Source organism: Pelodiscus sinensis, chromosome 7, assembly GCF_052426305.1.
Source record: "Pelodiscus sinensis isolate ZL-2025 chromosome 7, ASM5242630v1, whole genome shotgun sequence".
In the NCBI taxonomy this organism is placed as follows: Eukaryota; Metazoa; Chordata; order Testudines; family Trionychidae; genus Pelodiscus; species Pelodiscus sinensis.
Window position 1 is genome coordinate 63,523,553 of NC_143058.1, and position 22,156 is coordinate 63,545,708.

A 22,156-nucleotide genomic window follows, 5' to 3' on the forward strand; every position below is an offset into this window, starting at 1 on the left:
AATCCGTATTTCCGAAGAGCCCAGTAAAGATCAGTCCAAGACAGGACCTGGAGGGAGTCTAGCCAGGGTTAGGAAAGGCAAAGCGACTCAACCAATCCCTCCTTTTTCACTCCACCTCAGAGACTGCTTCCCCTCTTCATTTGCAGCTGTCTCTCTGCATTCCTAACCTCTAGCTCAGGGAAACTTTGTTCTTAGCTTCCTGGTGCCAGTCAGTGTAGCCAAAGGGTGGGGGGGAGGAGGCGGGGAGAGGATGCTCGAAAAGGCCGAGAAAATTGTATTTTACTCAAGTCAAGTCTCCTGAGGGGGCTTGTGCAAAAGCTTGTCAGTTTCAGTTTAGCAGGATTGCCGCTTAGAAAGGCCCAATTTTCGACGTCTCGAAACTGGAGCAGGGGAAGGCAGAACAAGGGATGTCAGTTCCGTTTGGCTCCCAGGACCCACGGAGAGGAGATTTCGGGGCTCTTGCTTGAGGCAAAGTTCCTCTCATCTGTCCGTTCCATTGCATCTGTAAGGGCCTGCAGCTCTAATGCGGCGTGTTCCAACGGAGTGGGGTTAGCGGCGCGGAAAGCCGGAAGACTATTATTAGGCCATTTGGGGCTCCTTTTGGTTACAGGCCGGGGATCAGAGCTGTGCTGAGTCTCGGGTTTGTAGGAACCGAGAAGCTTACAGGCTGGAGAAGGCGAGTACCGAATTCGAACCGACTGGCACGGGGTTTGGCCAATAAAGGCCACATGCTCAAAAGGAATTGGACCCTGTGGTGGGGCAGCTGCCCCACACTGGCCGGGAAGGGGTTAAAGCAGGCAGGAGGGAGCCTGCACAGAGCCCTGGCCAATCGGGAGAGTCTTTGAAAGAGCCAACCAGAGGGTGGATTGCTGAGGCAGCCTGGTATATAAGGAGCTGCCCAGCAGAGAGTAGACAGGCCGTGGCCAAGGGAGGTGCAGGACCTGGCTCCCGGAGAGCAGAGCTGGGGAGGGGCTGGAGAGGGAGGCTGCCGCCTGATCCCTGCCAGGCTGCGGCCTTGCGACAAGGGCCAGGAGGGTGCAGAGGGGCCCAGGGAACAAGGGGCAGCGAAGGGGAGCAGAGGAGGCAGGACAAGGCAGATGTCGGAGTAGTGGGGGGGCCTGGGTCCCCCCTGCACTGTGTCTAGCCACCACTGAGCTGTGGCCCCTAGAGGTGAGGCTGCAGCTGGAACCCAGTGGCGGGCACGGCCGGAGGGAGGACACCGTGGTCTGGAAGCGACACGGGTCTGGTGTGTGGAGCACAGAGGGGCGAGCCACCGCCCAAAGGGGCCGCTCCGCTGAGTGAGAACCAGTTCCCCGCAGCAACCAGCAGGAGGCGCCTGAGCGGTGAGCCCCGCCCGGTGACACGCCCCTCTATTGCGCTGAGCGGGTGAGACTTACTCTCCAGTCCCTTCAGCCAGCCACAGGCTCCTGCTCTCAGGGGCTTCCCCGGCAGCCGCACCCCAGGATGCGCCAAGAGCTTCAGGAGTGAAGAAGGGAGCCAGCTGATGGCATGGAGGGGTGGGGGAGATGTTAAGAGATCGAGGGCCCTGTCCCCAGCCAGGCGGTTCGACGCCCTGCACCCGCCGAGGCGTGCAGCCTGGGATTGAACGCAGCCATTTCCCACACACAGCAGGTCAGGGAGGCGCCGGAAAGTCCCAAGGGGAGGGCACGCACCGAGACCCCAAGGGCAGGATGCAAACTCCAGCTGCCCTGGTCTTAGGGAGCAGAGAGGCAGGCACCTCCGCCACGCACAGCCTCCCTATGAAGGTGCTCTAGATATGAATGGGGTGGGGGGACGATCCGCACAGTCGTAGGGTAGAAAAAGGGACCTGGGGAGGAGGCAGAGCAGGGCCAACATGGAAAAGTGGAGGGGCCAAGCAGCTGCAATCTCCAGGGGTGGGGCTGTGAACTGAACGCGATTTGTCTCTGGCCAGGAGTACAATACTGCGCGGAGCGTTTGGGAAACGACGAACCCAAAAAAACAGCTTCTCCTTTGTTTATCCCATCTGGACTAGGGATGTTCAATATCGGTTAATTCAATAGTCGATTAACCTCATGAATTCTTAGTGGTTTCCCAACTGATCTATAGCCCCAGGGGTGGGGCCAGCAGCCAGTGCACTCCAGCCCCACTCCCGAGGAGCCCCCTGCCCCTCCACAGGATGCCGAGTGGGAGCAAGTCCGTAAGGGGAGCCGGTTTAAAAACCAGCTCCCCTCGCAGACCAGCTGCCTGTCCCCTCATGGACCAGCTGCTCCTTGGGGCAGCCCGTCCGGGGTGGAGGGTCTGAGCTCCCGGACCTGGCACAAGTCGGAACCGAGCCAGGCTGCCTGCCTGCCTCCTAATGCACTTTAAATGCAGAGCTGCAGCGGGGGTAGGTCCCAGACCTAGTGCGAGCCAGGCTGCTGGGCAGCCTGCTAAAAAATGTACTCGGGGGGGGGGGGAGGGGGCGCATGTCATCTATAGTATTAACTGCTGATCGGTTAATCGACTACACTATTACATCCCTAAGCTGTTACCATGTTTGGAGGCTGTAGATCTCAGAAGACGGCTTATTTCTAGAGCCCTGCGCGGATACAACATTTCTATCTGTATCCACGTCCGTATCCGCAAAAGTGAGTCATGGACATCCCAGCCCCTCTCACGGCCGACTCGGCTGAAGGAGCAGAGCAAGCTGGGGCTGCCTTGTTCCACTTCTCCCCACCCCCCCGCCTGGCAGCAGCAGCAGGGGGAGAGACCCCTGCTGTGGGCACCAGACCCGCCTCCCCACTAGATTCCCCACTGGCTGCTGGCCAGCCCCTTGTTCCTCCGGCCCATGTCACTTGGGGGTTGTGCCCCCCCCCTACCCCCCAATGCTTCACCTCTCATGACAAAAGTAACAGCTGTTGGATTTGGGAGCAGATCCACGCCTGAGTTTTGTCAGCAACATTACTAGAAGCGTGGGAAGGGGCTTCGCCTTGGTTATGTTTAGCTCAAGGAATCTCTTTCTTGTGGCACTCTGTCTTTCACGTCTTACACCTGGACTCCCTTAGTCCCTCTCTTGGTAGTTAACTAAACTTGGAATTCTCTCCTCAAAGCTAATCCGGTCTCGTGCCGTGTGGGTAACTCCACCAAGGGCAGCAACCGTTCTGCACCGACCCCCTTAGAGGGGCAACAGGCCTGGACTGTCCAGGAGAATGCAGAACAGATGTTTTGGGGGGGGGGGAGATCTGGTACTGGGCATGTGCTGGGGACACCTCTGAGGTGTAACCAAGGCTGTCGGAAGCCAGCAGCCGGTATCGGTTGATAGGACCAAGGCTGTGGCTATAGACACTCAGGATGTGACCTGAGCTTAGACACCGACTCTGTGGGCGCTCTGGGGCTTAAACACCCACCAAAAAATGATCCCTCCTCCCCCCCCCCCCCCCGCTGCCTCTCTGTCAGTGGCAGCAAGTGGGGGAAACGGGAGCTGGTACCCATGGGAAACTGGCTTTTAAGCCGGCTCCGCATGCATGCCGGCTCCCACGGATTCACCTGCCTCCACCTCTCACAGAGGCAGCAGCGGGAGGGGTAAGGGTGCAGGCGGGAGCCAGTACACGTGGGAAGCTGGCTTTTAAGTCAGCTCTCTCTGCATGCCAGCTCCATGGAGCCACCTGTCCCCCCACCCCCACCTTGCTGCATCCCACAGAAGCGGTAGCACAGGGGATGGAGGCAGGTGGGAGCCGGTTCACGCAGCAGGTAGCTTTCAAGCTGGCTCCCCTCGTGGATCGGTCCTGCACAACCGCCTCCCCACCACCACAGTGCTGCTGCCTCCTTATCAGAGGCAACAGGGAGTAGGGCAGGCAGGAGCCGGCTTTTAAGCCAGCTCCCCGGGAGCACCGGCTCCCACCTGTCCTCCCTCTCCATGTGTAAATTCCAGCGGTCACACAGATGAGGGTTAGTTAACAGCCCTAGTGCTCAGCACTCCAAGCCACAGGCATGAGGGCATGTGAGCCTTGTGTTTGGGGGCGCTGGGTGGGAGCACTGGAAACTCCCTAAAAGTGGGGGAGACACCGGCACCTGCTCCTTTCTGCCACCCCCCTGCCCACTCCTCTCTGCCTCCTCCCCCCAAGCTGCCCTACTCACTAGGAACCAATGAGTGACATATTCAATAGCTGCAGTATGAAAGAAATGTACAAATATGCTGAAAACAGCTGCCCCCCCCCCCCCCACTGGCAGACCCCCTCTCAAACACACACACACACACACACACCCACCCCAGGGTTGCCAGGTGTCCGGTATTGTACTGGACAGTCTGGTATTTGCACGCTCTGTCTAGTAAAAAAAATCAGACAATACCGGACATGTGCAATGTGTAATGTGCAATGTCCGGTATTTTCTGATTTTTCCGGCTGCGCACCGGACAGAAGCTTGGCGTGGACGGGGGGAGCGGCTGGGAGTCCCAGCTGGGAGGTGGGGCCGCGATTGTCACCGGGAGCCCTCAGCTGGTTGAGTGTAAAGAGGAAGGGAAGCCTCCTCCTTGCTCGTGTGTCAGGCAGTGCACCGGGATCTGCAAGTGCCTGGGTCAGTTCCACTGTGCACCAGCGGATTTGCTCACCCCCCTCCCTTCATGGCCAGCCAGTTCTCCCCCACTTCCCCTCCTGATGTTCCCCGGCCAGCCCCCCTGCACCGCCCCCCAGCTCTGCTTCCCGCCTCCCCTTCCTCCCAGCTTCCCCCTGCCAGCCCCCTCCCACCTACTCATGATCAAGTGTGTCCGTTTTTTGGGGGGGGGCCTACCTGGTAACCCTACCCCCCCCCCCCACACACACACACACACACTCAGCAAAAGCTAAACAAGTCAGCGCCCTGGGGCCTGTGAGCTGTTCCGCTGTTAGTGAGGAATCCAGGCTGGGAACAGCGGCAAAGCATTGTGGGGCACCCCTGCTTGCCAGGTAAGTGGGAACCCTGGTCTGGGGTGCTCCCCCGAGTGGCAGGCCACCCCCAGGCCTAGGATGCCATTATGTTCCCAACATAAGCACCGGGCACACGGGTGACTAGCGCCCAAGGCGGTGTGTGTGTGTTGAGAAAAGGCTCGGGATGAACCAGCTGCGCCGAGCGAGCACTAGCTGATTTCTGATCCCCCCTCCCCACGAGGCAGAGTTCAGGAGCTAATGCTTCAAGCCGATCAGAAGTTACTCACATTTACAATCCGCTGCTTGCCTTAGTAGAACCAGGAGTCTATGGACGTGGGGCCGGATTTCAGTCTCCCTCCTGCAGGAGCCAGTAAGGAACCCACATGGGCTAGGCCACGCAGGAAAGACCCAGCAAAGTTTGAATGTTTGGACTGTGCAAGCAGATAGCAGAGACTTAAGTGCAGGACTCTCCAGTGCAGAGGACGCCCCTGCGAGAGGCCAGGGGCTCTTACCCAGCACTTGTCTGTGCTCATTGCCCCAGGGGGAAGCACCCGTCTCCTCCCCAGCCAAAGCCATCATTCAAAGGCATTTGACCCGGTTCCTCCGCAGGGCAGGCTAGCCATTCTTGCCCAGTGTCTCCAGAGAGCACAGGTAAAGGAGGTTTTGTACACAGCTTTGAATGTACAGGGCCATCAGTCACTGAGCCTTGTGTAAGGGGACTGTTACCCCTTACTAAAACTCTGTGGGAGTATCTGAAGGGGAAGAGTTCATGAGACTGACTGACCCCAGAGACAATGGAAAGCAGCCAACACTCGAGCTCAGCCTGATTGACAGGTTGGACAGGCCAGTGAGGACAGTGAGAGGCCAGGCCCAGTCCTCCCTGTGAGGAGGGATTGTTCTGGGTCTCTCTGAGCAAGGAGAGAGCAGAGCAAGCTGTGTGCAGAAGAAGTCCTGCCAAAGGAACAGAGAGCCGAGAGACTGCTAAGAGGAGCAAGCTGTGCTGAGGGGTAGTTTTTGCAGCAGCAGAGCCAGGCATACACAACTCAAGGAGAGCAGGCCCTGTGTTGAGCAGCAGACTGGCAGTGCTCAGAGAGCCAAAAGGAACAGAGAAGCAACACAAGGAGCTGGAATTGGCCAAGCAGCACAGCCTGCAGCTGGATGTGGTGAGCACCTGGGACCAGCAAAGTGTGGGGAAAGGCTCTGGACTGGGAGAGGGGTCTGGCCACTTCGAGCTTGAGACTGTGTGGTCACTACCAGAGCTAAGTGTCCAGCCTATAGCCCCCCCTGCAGCATATCCAGGGCCTCTAGGAAAGAGACTGTGGACTGTCCTTACACTCTGCAGACGGCTGTTTCTATGTCCCTGTGCTACAGAGCAGGGCTGTGTGTTCTCATTTAACCATGCTCATTTTGTCTTATTCTTTTCTCTTTAATCAGTTGTTGTTTAATAAATTGTATTTGCTTTGAACCTTATGAAGTGGTCACTGGGCCAAGAAGGCCTGCAGTGTAAAGAGAGCACCTCGGAGTGGGGACACCCTAACTCCTGCCCCTAGTGACTACAAGGTCAGGAATTAAGCCCCAGGAAACCTGGGCCCAGCCTTGTTGGGGTTTCAAGGGCTCTGCTACTCAGGAGAGTGGAGGGGGAGCCCTCAGGATCAGGGAGCCGTGGGGTAAAGGAAGTGGGAGCGGGGACTCAGATCCTTTCGCTGGTTCATTTCACCGGGGTGTATAGAAGCCAGGAAAGTTCCCCACAATAGCGGGACCATTCCCCCACTTACACTTGCTAAACACCTGGAGGTCCCTGTGTGTGCAGGGCTGCTTCCCTCCCAGCTGCGCCCGCACAGCCACCCCTAGACCTGGGATTTCAGGAGCCAGGAATACAATTCTGAAGAGCGCTTAGACACCACAGGCATCCAAACGGGTCAGACTCACCATCCCAGAGGCCGTCTCCTGGCCAGGCCCGCACAGCCGCCTTTTGCCTCACGCCGCTTCTCCGGTGGCCTGGGCACCGCCGTGGTCCTCCAGCCAGCTCCTGCCCCTCGTGGGGTAACAAGGCCCGACTCCTCCGCAGTTTGGGCCAGAACTCGGCCTCTGTCTACAGGCCTGGCTGCTCCACGCTCAGGGCTTCTGCCCTGCACTTTGAATTCTCCCAGGCCTCCTGTTGGCCCCATCCCAGGGCATGGCTTCCCCTGCTAAAGGCCAGCACCCCCCTTATCTCCTGGAGCTGCACTCTGCCTTCCTCAGGCACCACCCACTGGCTTCTCCCAGCTGGGTCTAATCCGCAATTACCTGTGTCCTAGCCCAGGTGCCACAGCAGGGGCTGATTACACACACGCACACACCTCCCTGTAACTGTCATTGCCACACACACACACACACACACACACACACACCTCCCTGTAACCCTGTCATTGCCACACACACCTCCCTGTAACCCTGTCATTGCCACACAAACACACACACACACACCTCCCTATAACTCTGTCATTGCCACACACACACACCTCCCTGTAACCCTGTCATTGCCACACACACACACACACACACCTCCCTGTAACCCTGTCATTGCCACACACACACACACACACACCTCCCTGTAACCCTGTCATTGCCATACACACACACACACACACACACACACACTTCCCTGTAACTCTGTCATTGCCACACACACACACCTCCCTGTAACCCTGTCACTGCCAGGCACATCCACACACCCACACCCCTCCCTGTAACTCTGTCATTGCCACACACACACACACACACACACACACACACACACACACACACACCCCTGTAACCCTGTCACTGCCAGGCACACCCACACCCACTGCTCCCTGTAACTCTGTCCTTGCCACACACACACACACACACACACACACACACACACACCCCTCCCTGTAACCCTGTCATTGCCAGGCACCCGCGTACACACACACACGCGCGCGCACGCGCTCCCTGTAACCCTGTAACTGCCAAGCACGCACACACACACACACACACACACACTGCTCCCTGTAACCCTGTCACTGCCAGGCTGGGTTTTACACACCCCCAAGTCAACGACCCGCTCTCAAGTGAGGTCGCTGGTGCTTAGGCCCTGTCGTGTGGGGCTGAATGCTGGTGCTCATCCCTTTTGAGAAGCCGGCTAACAGCTTGGCTCCTCAGAGGCAGGGCCACTCCCCAGGGGGGCAGGAGGGGGACAGAGGGGCAGGTGCCGGGGTCCAGTGATTTCAGAGCACACTGCAGCAGCCTGAGCCCCATGCGGTGCGGTGCGGGTAGCGCTAAGTTTGGCTGCCCTAGGCTTACCCCTAGTGCCTGAGGCCCCACCCCTACCAGCAGGCCCTGAGCCGCTTCCCCGCACCCTACACTGCCTAGGGCCTGGCGAAGTCTGTCACCAGCCCACCTCCAAGGTAGGTGACAATGGGAGTTAGGCACGGATTTCAGTGGGAGTTAGGCACTAAGATACCAGGAGCCGGGCCTAGGAACGTCACTTTATGCGCCCGTAGTTGGCAATGTTTATGTTTCACGGCACTGGGCGTGAATCGTGTCATTAGAACCATGGTGTCCAGCCCGTTCTGAAGCAATAGCCACTATCTCCAGAGAACTGGCTACACTCAAGTGGCCAAACAGCCACACGTGGCTAGCGCGTTGGACACCACCGAGTTAGAACCGTGTGTGCTGCTGTCTCCGGGAGCCCCTGTGAGTGGCTGTGTAAATTCCTGCATCTCCCACCATGCAACCAGGGTTTGTTCTCATCCAAATCTAGGCTCCTTGGGGTGGAAAAGTTCCCTTTTCCAAGGAAGTTTTTGCTTCATGAATCCCCCCCGGCTCTGCTAAACAACAAAACTGCTTCTCAGCACTTCTCTCCCATCTCACCTCTTTGGCAGCACACGTATTCCTTACAACCGAATCCTGGAAAAGATGCAAAGCCCGTGTAAACGCTGTCATGCTTCTCTAGTCCAGAACAAAGTCCACATTTTCCATTCTCAGGTCTGGGGCCATGAGCCTGGACCGAAGGACGAGGAGATCTGGCGCATGAGGATTTAAAAAGTATTCTGCACGCCTCATGCAATATGAAAAGAGCACAAACGTGTTCAAACTGCATTATCTTTGTAGCATATCACTTCCTGAGCACCTTCCATGCATCTCGTACGGTCGAGCAATGCACCAATGGAAGAATGCCGATCAGCTGGCAAACGGCTGTCAACCCCGCTCTAAGGGATTTACTCTACTAAGAACAAAACCATCAGCAACTTCTCTCTGTGCCCCCTTCCTCTCACCCTCCACACACCCCTTGTCCTGCAAGGGGAGCAGGCCTGGAACTAAACAGTGTTTTCATGGGAGAAGAGGTGTCGAGTGCAGGGAATGTGAGGGACAGGGCTGGAAGCTAGCGGCCTAAAGGAAACACAGGGCTCATTGCAACAGCCACATGGGGCACGTTTACATGGCAGGACTAAAGCCAAAATAAGCGACGCAACTTGAGCTACATCAATTGCGTAACTGAAGTTGAAATAGCTTCGGCGCTGGCGCTGTCCACACAGCAGGAAGTCCGAGAAAGAGTACTCTTCCTCCGACTCCCCTTACTCCTCGTGAAATGAGGGTTACAGGAATCGGAGTAAGAAGTCCTTCAGCTCGACATTATTTCGACATTAAGTTGAAATAACGGCTTGTGTGTCGACGCGGGCTATGGTGTTTTGGAATAAGGGCAGTGATTCGGAATTAACGCTGTGGTGTAGACGTAGCCATGGAGGGCTAGTACAGGAGTGGAGCTGCATATTTGTACACGACCACTCTCGGAAGAAGTGATTGGAAAACAGGACTGCTCTGTGCCTGCCCCCAGTCCAACCCAAGCTGGATGCTTACGATGTTAGGGGACTATGCAATGCGATGCTTTCTCTGACAGCGGCTCTGTGCTTGTGACAGAAGGGAGAGCAAGAGTGTGTGTGTGTCTGTCTGTAACACTGCCTGCCGAAATCTTGGAGACACTTGGAACTCTTATGAATAGGTATCTAGAGTGGAACAAATTTGATGAAAATTATTCGTGCTAATGTGAGTATGGCACCTTTCCTCCTGACGGGTCCACGAAGAAGGAAGAATGGGCTTGGGGTGATGGCCCCACACTGCACTTCAGGCTGCATTCAGTTCTTAGTTTTGCCCCAAACTCCCTGAGTAAGTCTCTCAAAAAAAATCTATCTGTGCCTCAGTTTCCAATGGAAGGATGTTTCCATTTCCCCTCACTCTGCAGCACTTTTGCCTCATGCTGGTCCACCGCTGGCCTGAGATTGTAGGTGCTCCGGGGCAGGGGCCATCTCTTACTATGTTTGTACCCACACCTCCTCCCAGATCCTGCACCCCAACCTCCTGTCCCAAGTCACAACTGCCTCCTTCACCCGAACTCCTGCCCAGATCCCACACCCCCTCCTGTACCCAATCCCTTACCGCAAGGTCCTTTCTGCACCCAACCCCCTTCCCAGACCCAGCACTTCCTCCATTAATGTCATGGAAGAGTAAGTCCTTGCCCACTTCCAAATTCTTAGAGCAGCCCCCTCATCAAAAATTATTGCCTACACCTGATTTAGGTTCACTCGGCCCTGCCTCCGTGCTGGGGACTGGATTTGATGACCTCTCAGAGTCCCATCCAGATCTGCTTTTCTACAGGTCTAAGATTCTAGGGCACTGTGAGAGAAATAACTGGCAAATATCTCCTTTGACCACAAAAAGTCAGGCCTCTGTGTAACTAGGCAGTGCTACAATATTTCAGGACATTACAAGCAAAAACTGACAACAGCGGTTTGGCAAAGGGTTCCTTTAATGAACAATGATAGACGTCAGAAGCAGTCAAGCCAAAATGTTGCAAGAAATAAATTATAATAACTAGATTATGTGTACAGAAGGGTCCTTCACTGATCCATCCCATGGCTGATTACTGGCTAAGTGTATAAATGCTAATCTTGACATATATTATATTTTTTCAATTAATTGTCTCATAAATGACTTTAGAATGACCGCATAATTGGTTTGCGAGAAGTGCTGCAGTTGTAGAGGGTAGTAATTACTGAAAAGCGACTTTAGTCCAAAGCATGCCAGCTGGGCCTGGTTACCCGGAGGAACTGTATACAGAGGAAGCAACCTCTCTGCTCAGGGCAGCGTGAGACGTCAGAGCTGTGCACATCTTCCTCCATGTTTCCGACGCCATCTTGTTTGGCGGCTTCCAAAGCGCTGCTGATTCTGCAAGGGCTCCCCGAATGTGACAGAAGGATCCATCCATGGGAAGGCAGGTCTCTGTGGATTTAGGAAGCTTATATGATGCCCTCGCTCCGCTTGCTGCGCCATACCACCAGCGCCGTCATGAGCAGGGTGCTGAGGACAGGGAGCACGAGGAAGGGGTAGAGAATGTTGTAAGGCGGGTCGCGTAGAGACCTCCCAAAGAGGGAGCAGTTTTTGAAATAGTGCTTGTGAATGGCGATGAAGAACTCATCCACCAGCTGGTTCGGCCAATAGCAATTGAGTTTATTGGCTATCAGGTGGGTGCAATTGGTGAGCTCGTCATAGTAACTGGAAAAGAAGAAGGCAACGGTCAGAAAGCTAGCTGAGTTCAGAGCTCTTGTTTGCCAAAGAGCGTGAGCAAAACCACCTCGGGCCTGCTCGTCAGACATGCCCAGTAACCCCAGCTCTGTGAAAACCGAGCCACTCAGCTCGTTACTCTGGCCATTATTGGTGGACTCTGAGGGCAGGACCCTAGGATTGGTCTGAGAAGCCTGTAAGCGGCCCAGGGTTAGAGGCAGACGAGCTTATGGGACTGGGCGCTGCCACAGCCCAAGGTGATGAGCCTGCAGGTGTTTCATGCCTGACTGAGCAATAGTGCCCAGGAGAAAACAGCAAGGGCTAGTCACTGTGCTATCTTGCGCCACAGACATGCCAAGGGCCTTTGCGCCTGGACGTGTGAGGAAAATAAAACAAAACGAGTGCTGAAAAAAGATGAGCAAACATCACCCTTTCAGGACATCCATAGCTCTGAGAAAAACACCAACCCAGTGACCAAAATGCCTTCACCGTACATATACAGCATATATTAGAACAGCAGCAATCACCAGCCTTGATACATTGCTGGCTAATGAGCCCCTGAAATCACAATTGTTTGTGTTGGGAGCTCACATTCACAAGAGATCCAGCCAACGAATGCAAAACTGCTGTTCCTTTCACATTACGTGGTTGTTGGGTTGGGAATTCTATAGCATTTATAATATGATTTGGGAGTGGATGTGTGGATGCAGGGGCTGGCTAACTAGTTTATTTGATTGTAATCTGTGCTACCAGTTCTCTGAACTGGCCTCACATTGTACAGCGAGTGGAAGTGAGGGCTCTGTCTGTCAGCATCTCTGCTATCTGTCTTCTCACTGGTCCATCTTGAAGTAAACTTCCATCTTTTGTAAAACAAATTCCCACAGAGCTGTAAAGATCCGTCTAACTATCCTGTTATAAAAATGCAATAAATACAACCCGTCGTTACATAACTTCTCCTGCGTATCCCCAGCGATGTCTGGCGTACCCCAAGAGATCACAGTGCCTCCGTTTGGGAACCCCTGCCCTGCGCCAGGCCCGTGCTGTCGTGGCATATCAGTGTAAAGAGTAGATGTCCAAATCTATGGCTGTAATGTTGGCTCCTTAGGGACAACAGCAGCCCTGGGGATGCTCTAATGCAGGCAAAGGAAATAGCCCTGCACACAGTGCGCAATTGAGCTGTAGGCTGGGATACGGCACAGTAAGAACGCAGGCCCGCCACAGCCAGGTTTTTCCCCTCCAAGCAGATGGGCAAGTGTGGGAAGAGATTTTGGTTAAAACCATTCACTGTAATTCCACCCACTGTGCACTGTTCCGTGTATGACAGACATTGCAGTCGCATGATTGTGTTTAGCCCACAGGGCCAGTTACCACAGCTCCTTCAGGACCTAGAGGGGGGCGTAATTAAGGTACCTGCCTCTTATTGTAAATATATTGAGAGACGCCACCCGTGTGGGAGGCTCACACATATTGGTTCAAACTGGGTTTCCAGAGATTATTTTCACCTCACCCCATGACCTCCTGAGATCTGTTCAGCACTGGCTCTGGTGCCATCCCTTAGATTGTCGTATTTGGTGGCAAGACTTCCAACAAACGTCATGCAATGTGGGAGCTCCCAGTCTGCCAAAAGGCACCTCCAGGACACCGCAAGGCTGGAGGGGATCTGAAATTTGGAAGCAACGTCCATTCTGACTGCAGCACTGCTAGTAAAGCACCGAGTTGTCAAATCCCAGTCACCCACCGTCAGGCCATGACTGGAACGGTGATAGTGCGCCCATTCCTGTGCTGTTCTTTAAACCATGGAGGCCTGTGGGCCTCAGAGACTGTATTTCCATGTGCCTATTGCTATGAGATCATTACCAATGTGCCTTTTGCACTAAAATTACACTGTAGGTGTCCAGTTCTCTGATCACTGAGGGAACATGCAGAGAACTGCCATGCTGGAGAATGGAGGAATAAACGGATGTTTGAGTCAGAGGGCTACAATCAATTTGGAGAACGGTAGTGTAGTTCCTGTTGCTTGGAAACCACTTCCTTTCCTTTGTTGGCCCTTGTCCTTAACAGATGACATATTTTGAGTCTAGCTAAGAGGCAGTTCAAAAAAAAAAAAAAAGAAGAAAAGCTGGAGGTGCGGGGGAGGGAGGAAAAACCCTCCACAAAGTGAAAAATGCAGAGGTTGCTTAGAAACTCGCAGACTGATTTGACTTCCGCCTACCCCCTCATGTTAAATCATTTGGGGTCTCTTTGTATGTAGACTCCATTAGTTTGCCATTCCTGAAGGCTAAGTGCCAGGTATCTGCTTTGGTGTAGTTACCCACACACATTAAAAGAAATCCTGCAGCTGAACACATCTGTGGGAGCATTTGCCTGTCTAGGCCGCGGGGGGGGGGGAAGAGTCTCTATACATGGGCACGTTCATCAATCAAGCACTGTCATTAGTTATTTACAGGGTCCTGTGATTACTACACTGAATGGCCTCTTAACACATCACTTTGCCAGTACGCTCAACACATCTCTGAGCATCCTTTTAACTTCCGGGAAATGGGAATTTTCCTGCTATCTTCTGCACCTTAGCTTGTCCACTCAGCCTGATTCCTTCCTTCCTTCTCTGTGCCAGTGGTTGTTTGCCCGCCAAGGAAAAGCTTAGCCAAAGGTCTGTAGCTCTCCCTCTCCCACACCTTAGCAGATAGCCAGGGCAACTGCCTTCTCCTCCAGCACAAGGCAGTCTTTGTGGGTTGGTAGCTGAACAGATCTCACTCAGAGTTGTTAGGGGTGCTGTATAGACACAATGATATAGGCATGTGAATTACTGAGGCAAAGCCGGCACCATCATTTTGCAAGCGTGGGGTCTCTGAGGGGAGGCAGGGTACGTTTTTACAGGGCTGTGAAAAACTGCTGCTCTTCCGGACTCTCACGCTGGATTTGCTCTGCTCATGCTGCCCACTTCTGAATTTTTTTAAATTTTATTTTTGCACTAACAACACTATTGTGAGGTTAAGTGAAATTTGTAAAGATTACGAAGCGTGCATAGATTGAATTCAAGTGAAAAAGTATGAATTCAAATGATAGCTCTCAGTCCGTGGGTACTATTAGAACTTAAAATGCAGACGTTAACGGAGAAAGCCCTGGTTTGAAGTGGTTTCCATGATATACAGGGTTTACAGTTTGGTTCAATGGCTTTGAGGATCCTCACTATAAAAACTGTTCCAGCACCTATGGATGTGGCAGATCATACGCTCATCCTCCCTCCCCCACTGGTGTGTGCCATAACTATACTGACACATACAGTAGGTGTGTATAATAAAACCAACCACTGTCATCATTTATGCCAGGGCCTACATCATACCGAGCACCTGCAACCCGCAGTGAAATCAACAAGCATCTAGTGCCACCTTTGGCCAATGCTCATATGTGGAAAGCAATAGGCAAGTAGACGGGCATTGGTCAGTTTCATACTCGTCCGACTGAAATTGCTCACAAAAGAAGCCACATCAACAAGCTATGATCAGCAACATTTTGTCTAAGAGTTAGGCCGGGAGTCTGAGTCACACGCTGTTGAAATCCAATGGGCACCTTACCAGGCTAAATTCACAAGTTCTTTCTTAACCTGAATTCCCATTGGACTCAATGGAAGCTTTGCCTGCAGCAGGACGGAGTAAAAACTTCTGAAGGGGTGTTCAGGCCTTAGCTCTATGTGAACATTTCATGCAAGTGTTCCAACCACATGTATGTTACAGTCAATGAACTACTTGAATTGCCTCTGAATTAGGTTTGCAAATGTGAAATCCCAGACTCCCACAGGACATGACTAACATCGGTATATTTTTCCAGACATGTGCCCAAATTCTGACTGCAAGTGTGCTTACAACCCGCCACTGAAGGCAGGGGGAGTGGTGTGTGTACTTGCAGGGTTGGAGAGGGTATCATTTACAATGAAATTATGGAAATTCCATCCCTCGGTACAATTGTACTTTCTATTTCATAGGATGTGCTTTAATGGCCAAAATGTTGGGCAATTGGACACATCCATCTAGGGATCAACTGGTCAGTGCAAACACACTCCTTTTGGCAAGCCTTTTCAGAACCACCCTGTCTATCCCAGTCCTCCATCAGGCACCTCCGGAATGGAGGCTTTGGAGGCTCTTGGACCAGTTTTCTTCTGTTTGAGAACCTGGCAGCAATAGACAGTTCAGGAGAAAGAAAATTTTCCAAATTGGTCTTTGGCAGGACAGCAGCAGTGACTGGTTTCAAGCCCTTTTAAGCAGCAGCCATACATTTCCCAAGCACCATCACAAGTGAAAGCTCTCCCGCAAAAGAGCCATGCTGTGCGCTAATTCTTCTTGCAACACAATGAACGCTGGCAGAGAGACAGGGCTTCCTTCCCAGCAGAGTGTACGTTGCCGATTTAAAAACTGATTGTCTTAACGTTCTGAAGCAGTCCAAGTGCTGAAAGGTGGCTGTCGTTCCACGCACTCCCATGGGCATTTGTGGCCATTCTTAGTAACCGGGAGCACACAGGAGTCTGGGAGGGATTGCTGGATTTGAACATGCAAACTTTAGGGCTAGCAAGTGAAGCGTCCGTAACAGCATGACACAATTTCCAAAAGCCATACCCTGCCATTCTATAATGCTATGGAGACACATTTTGGAAAATGGGCTGCAGCCGTAGCATTATGGAATAACCACACCCTTGGGACGTCACTTCAACGTCTGGCTTTTCTCACAGAGTTAAAGCATTTCAGAGTGGAATATTGCTTGCCCCCATGAGGCGTTGTTGGAGAAAAGCATAGTTTTGCCAGTGCTGTCAGCCAAAAGTGTAAGTCAGGCACCAAAAAAACCCCTCTCCTGCTCAATTTTAACAAAGTCCAGCTCGCTCAGGCTCTGTAGTGCGGCACTTCACTTTTCTATGCTTACTGACTGCACATATCTAGTTCGTTATTTAAGACAATTAACACTTTTTAAAGTACCACTCTAGGCACATAGAGCTTGTGAAACACACATGTGCATGTGCAGTGATGGAAGTTTTTGCAAGCCTGGGTAGAATCTCTCAAATGAGACCGTTAACACTTTTATGTATGTATTCCACGCCACGGGCTGCAGATAGCACAGAAATACTATTTTAGGGTTGCTTCATTAAGAAGTGATTGGGATGATTTTTTGTCTACCTCCACCTTTAGACCAAGCTGCCTAACTTTCTATGTCTCCAGCTGTACCAGGCTCAGAGGGAGAGAAAAATATAATTAAATTAATTAAAATACTCTTCCAACTACCTAATATAGCTTTCTCTGTAGATAATATTACAACTTTAAAGCTGGGCCTCTCAGGGCCTTCAAGAGCTAGAAGCAAGAGCTTTGTACCCTCTTTTCAGCTCCCCAGTCCCTCTATCCCAACCCTCTCACTTGTAGCTCTGCAGACAGGGCCATAAGATACCAGACTTCACACCGGTCCAGGAAGTCCAGTGAACACGGCCCATTCTGGAAAAGGTGTCATTTTGAGGGTGAAATCCCACATTTAGAGGGAGAGAGGATTGGGAAATAGTTCTCTGATGTCTGTCTGAGGTTTCTCAGGGTGTGTCTACACAGCAAAGTTATTCCGAAATAACTACGTGAGCATCTACACAGCAATTCCGTTATTTTGAAATAATTTCAAAATAATTTCAAAATAACCGACGATTTATTCCGACTTCTGTAAACCTCATTCTACGAGGAATAACGCCTCTTCCAAAATCGCTATTTCGAAATAAGCCGTGTGTAGACACTCCACTGCTGCTGTTTTGAAATAGCCCCTCACCAGGGCCATTCTAAGTTATTCCTTCTGGGGCTCTAATTCGAGATAGCACGTCTACATTAGGGAAGCCTGCCTCGGACTCATTTTGAGGTTTCCTTGCAGAGTTGACGTGCTATTTCCAAATAAAATATTTTGCAATAACTATTCCAGAATAGTTTATTCCGAAATAAATGTGCAGTGTAGTTTACCCCCAGAGAGCTGAAATATTAGGTGCAGTCTGGAACGAGAGGGATTCCTGGGCAGAGTAAAATGAAGAGAGGAAAGACATTTTTGTTGCCGTCTGATACTGAATATTTAAGTAGGTACATGGATTTAAGGTGGGGATTAAAAAATATTCACTTCCTATCACAACCAATCCAGTCTCACTCTCTTTGTATTTCTGATTTCAGAAGCCTATGGGTTCTTGGTTCATGCAAGAGAAATAGCACAGACAAGCCATTCATTTCTAAAACAAAACCCGAGCTGGGAAGAGAAAGGTTTTATGGTTCATTTCACAGATATTGACTTAAGGCTCACGTCCCCTCGCTATAGCAGTTAAATGGCATTAGCCCTGTTTTACAGGTGAGAAACTCAAGGTTCAGAAAGGCTAACTGATTTTAAGTCATTGTGAGGTCAGCTCTCGACTTCAATAGGAACAGGATCAAGCCATTAAAATGTTATAACCTGGCAAGTTGGATGAGCACAAGGGAGAAAAATTCTCCTTTTATCCATCTCTGTTGTCTTTCAGGCTACGTCTAGACTGCAGGCTTCTTGTGCAAGAAGCTTGTATCGAAAGAGATCTTCTGCAAAATCTTCTTGCACAAGAGTACATCCACACTGCAAAAGCGCATCGAAAAAGTGATGTGCTTTTGTGAAAGAGAGAGTCCAGACAGCATGGACGCTCTCTCGAAAGTAAGCTCTGATTGCTATGCACAGAATGGTCACCAGGGCACCTCGGCTTTTTCCTCTTTCCTCACAAAAAACTCATCTTTCCCGTCCACACACTCCTTTTTGCGAAAGAGTTCTTTCACCAAAAGGTGCTCTTCGTCGCAGAATGAGGAATACCTATGCCGGAAAAACCCCTCTGTTCTTTCGATTTTTTTGTGCAAAAACGCGCTTGAGGTGTGGACGCTCCACGAGTTTTTTCAGAAAAACAGCTGTTTTTCTGAAAAATCTCTGTAGGGTAGACATAGCAGCTGTCTGAGACAGCGAACCCAGAAAGGAGCTGGTTGGCCACTTCTTCGTTACCTGCCTCCATCCTGTGCAAGAGATCTGGAATGTGAACATGCCTAGCATGGTGTCTTCCTGGATATCCCGGCAGCACTGGCCCTCCCTTTCTTTCTGCCCTGGGTTAATCCCACAGGAGCACTCACACATGAATGTCCACCAAAGTCAATGGTCATATTGCCAGTGACTTCAACAGGAACAGGATCCAGAGCACAGTCCAGGAGCATCAACTGGGCCACACCTCCATTGTGAGATGAATGGTTTTGCCCATCCATTTGTCCAACTCAGCAAATTAGATTGCAGAGCCAAGGCTGCGGGGACACAGATTTCTGTTTTTATGGTGCAGTAAGTAAAAGATTTCCCACTGGCAATTTTAAAGGGTCATCACATACTCTTTACCGTAATACCTTGTCAGGCAGATGTATTGATGCAATTAGTCTGCCTAACACCTTTGATTCTCTCTCACACTCCTGGGAAACTACCCCTGAAAGGCCCATCCCCTCCCATCTTGTTTCCTATTTTCATTGTGTGTATTAATTGCTTGGGGTGGTGGATGGATAGGAAGGCAGTTGGTAAAATGACTATAACCTGTAAAATAATCCACCAGCCCTGTTTCACTGCCTGAAATGCTTTGGAGAAACTGTGATCATTCCCCCCTGCTCACTGGGATACTAATGGCTAACATGGCCATTAAAAAGGCCGCATCAGCAAAGGAAAATGCTTCCCTGGAAAAGAGATGAATCCAATAACCCTTTAATTACTTTGGTGAAGGACAGAAAATGTATGCCGTTTAAAGAGTCCCTTTGCTAGAACTATTCAAAGGCACATTACAGCTTGCTGACTTGGTAGTTCTCCACGCATCAGTTGAGTGAACATTCCTTCTGAATTATTCATCTGATTTTGCTTTTCCAATTTGTGAATCCTTGAACTAATTAATTATTCACAATTATCTGCAAATTCCTCCTGCAAAGAATTCTGCTCTGTCCATGGTGAATGTTTTGATGTGTGCAACGGCAATCCATACATTTGTAGTTTTGTCATTGATTGGTTTTGAGCCCTACTTGGATTGGATTTATTACTAAATATATAGTCTGCAAATGCCATTATCAACTAGACATTTCAAAATTTGCTTTTGCTCAACCGTAGAGCACTCAATTGTAAAATTTTATTTTGGGGACCCCCTTCCCATATCTGGAGTGACCAAATGTTGGCAGAAATTGACCACGAAAGGGCAAAGACAGGGTTAACGAAAATCAATGAACCTGAATGAATATTTATGGACAATATTTTTTGGCTGTTTTCCTGTTTCACTGTTTTGTTGGCTCTTTTCCTATTTCAACACTGCTCATGGTTACTAATAGGCACATTGATTATTATACGTGACGATGTGCAGGTAGATGTAGAGAAGCGAGTTGAGGGATAATATTTATTCATTACACTTCTACAGTACTTTTAATGCAGGGATCTGAACACTGATTGGAGGCATGGATTTATTAACTCTCTTAACACCGCCTTTCCCGATAAGGCATCGCACGAGTAGGACAAGGCACAGAAAGCTGCAGTGACTTACTCAGAAATCACATGCGAATCACTTGCCGAGTAAGGAACAGGACCCAAGAGCCCTGCTGCCCTGAAGTTCTCTGCTCTCATTTAACACAACACAGATGATTGATTGCAGCAAGAGTCAGAGCTTTATCTAATATGGCAGCAGGACTGGCAGCAGCTCAGTTGGAAGCCTGGGATATTCAGCGATTCAATTGTAATTTTTATGCCTGGCAGCATTAAGTTCAGGTGTAACTTGCACCCATTCCAGAATGTTATGTATGAGACTTTATGGGAGCAGCTGCAGATTCTCAGAGCATTGCAACACTTACCACCACCCCCTTCAATACACAATTTCTGCTAGGTTACAGCAGTACGATTAGTGGCTGCAGATCTGGCTGGTTAAAGGGCTTGGAATTCAATTAAAAAAGCTGGGTGAACCCCCACCCACACCCCCTATGCGCCTTTACCTGCCGGTGCACTTGACAGTTAGATTCTAAGGTGAGACCTGGAAGTGGTACCACGAGGCTAATGAAGGGACGTCTCAGACATGGCCATCTCTTCCCAGTTAGCACAGATTTCAAGAGCAGGATCGCATAGAGAGAGCCCTTCAAAGCCTGGCGTTCAGAAGGCTGCATGGCTGTACAAGCACCCCCAGCTCACTCGCCATAGAGCACCGTGGTCACAAGGACATGCGTTATATCTGCCGGCCCATCTTAGGAAGTGGACCCCCACACTTGTCAGACGGAGACCCGGCCCATTATGGCCTGACACTATTTCTGAGCAGATGTATTTCTTACAGCAGACATAATCTGCCTCCCACTCATATACCCTGCAACATCTTCCCCTGCCAACAAGCTTTCAGAGACCTGCTTGTACAGAATACTTCAGTGGGAGCCATTTCTCGCCCTGGCGCGGGAATTAGTGTGGTTTCACAGTCTTCAGCTACTTACTCCACTCTCAATTAGTCTCTCAATGAGTTTGCAGTAAGAAGCCAAGCAATCCTTGAACTCACTGCCTACAGCACAGCAGTGTCTGAAGCTGCTGTTTGGGAGCAAGGCACTTAACCCCCCCAGGCAGACTTGGATAAATCATTCAGCAAGGTCAGCCGTGTATAAAACTGTGCCTGTGACACGAAGAGGTGTGCGGCATCCAAGTTGAAAGAGTAGACATGGATCCTTCTTGTTGATCGTGGCCCTGGGGCTTCATTCAGCGAGAGTCGACGAGAGCCCAGAGATTTAACAGAAGAGCGTAGACTGGAGAAACGCAGAACAAACTATGTTAGACACAAGCACAGTCAGCTACTTCCTGTACCCAGGATGGCAACAGTCTCAGTGTGATGGACCCTTGTCTCTCTGATGTCCAGCTTTGCCATCAAAGGAGGCCGGGCACCAGTCCAGAACATAGGACCCCCCAGGAGAAGTGGTGTGCTCCAGATGTCTCTGCTCATTAGACTACTCGACTTCAGAAAGCATCACACTCCTGGGCATGTTTTAAGGCAGGAGGAGCAAGAACTGTGACAGTTCTGGGGGAGGTTTCTCCATGTAGTAGGAATAGTTTCTAAATATTACTGGCGCTTTTGGTTTACCCCTTGGATTGGGGTTTTTTAACACAATAGGCCCTTAGTTGCGGGGTGGAGTGATATTAAGGGGATATTAGTGGATGTGTCTATTTGTCACCGTGTGTATAAGTGTGCACATGCACATGGGTTAGTTAGTACTCCTGTCCTCGTGGTCCTTCAGCAGCCACCGCCATCTCTGTCCTCACCTCCCCGGCGCCAGCCTTGCTTTTCATGCTCCAACTTGGGACAGCGCATAGGCCTCTGTTTTGGCTGACACTGGAGCTAAAAGCAGGAGAGTCTACGGCTTGAGCCACTTATCCATACACAGTGCCTCTCATCCGGGGCCTCTTTATGTTAGTCCCATACAAATAATAAAATAGCTAGAAATCACAGCTGCAGGCCAGAGGCTTATTTAGTGCTCACTCACTCACTCTCTCTTGAGCAGCAGCAGAGTTTGGATGTACATTGGTGGGAAGGTATTTTGCTACAAGTCTCAGGATGCAAAGACAGCTGGGTAAGTTGTAGACTTCACTAGGAAGCTGTAAACATTATGTAACTTTCCTGTGCTATGGAACATTTCACATGGGGCTCTCCCAGATGAACACCTTAGATGGACACAGGAAGAACAGTTCCC

The 22,156-nt window shown here is 51.0% G+C and overlaps 1 protein-coding gene across 1 annotated transcript in view; it reads right to left on the reverse strand.

Annotated features, from left to right (window-relative positions):
- Window positions 1-10,656: 10,656 nt before the first annotated feature.
- RAMP1 (receptor activity modifying protein 1) overlaps window positions 10,657-22,156 on the reverse strand; it is an 81,802-nt gene continuing 70,302 nt past the window's right edge. The window contains exon 3 of the mRNA XM_006127409.5: window positions 10,657-11,420. Within this exon, the coding sequence (XP_006127471.1) occupies window positions 11,165-11,420 (256 nt within the window). The 3' untranslated portion in view covers window positions 10,657-11,164. The remainder of the gene's footprint in view (window positions 11,421-22,156) is intronic.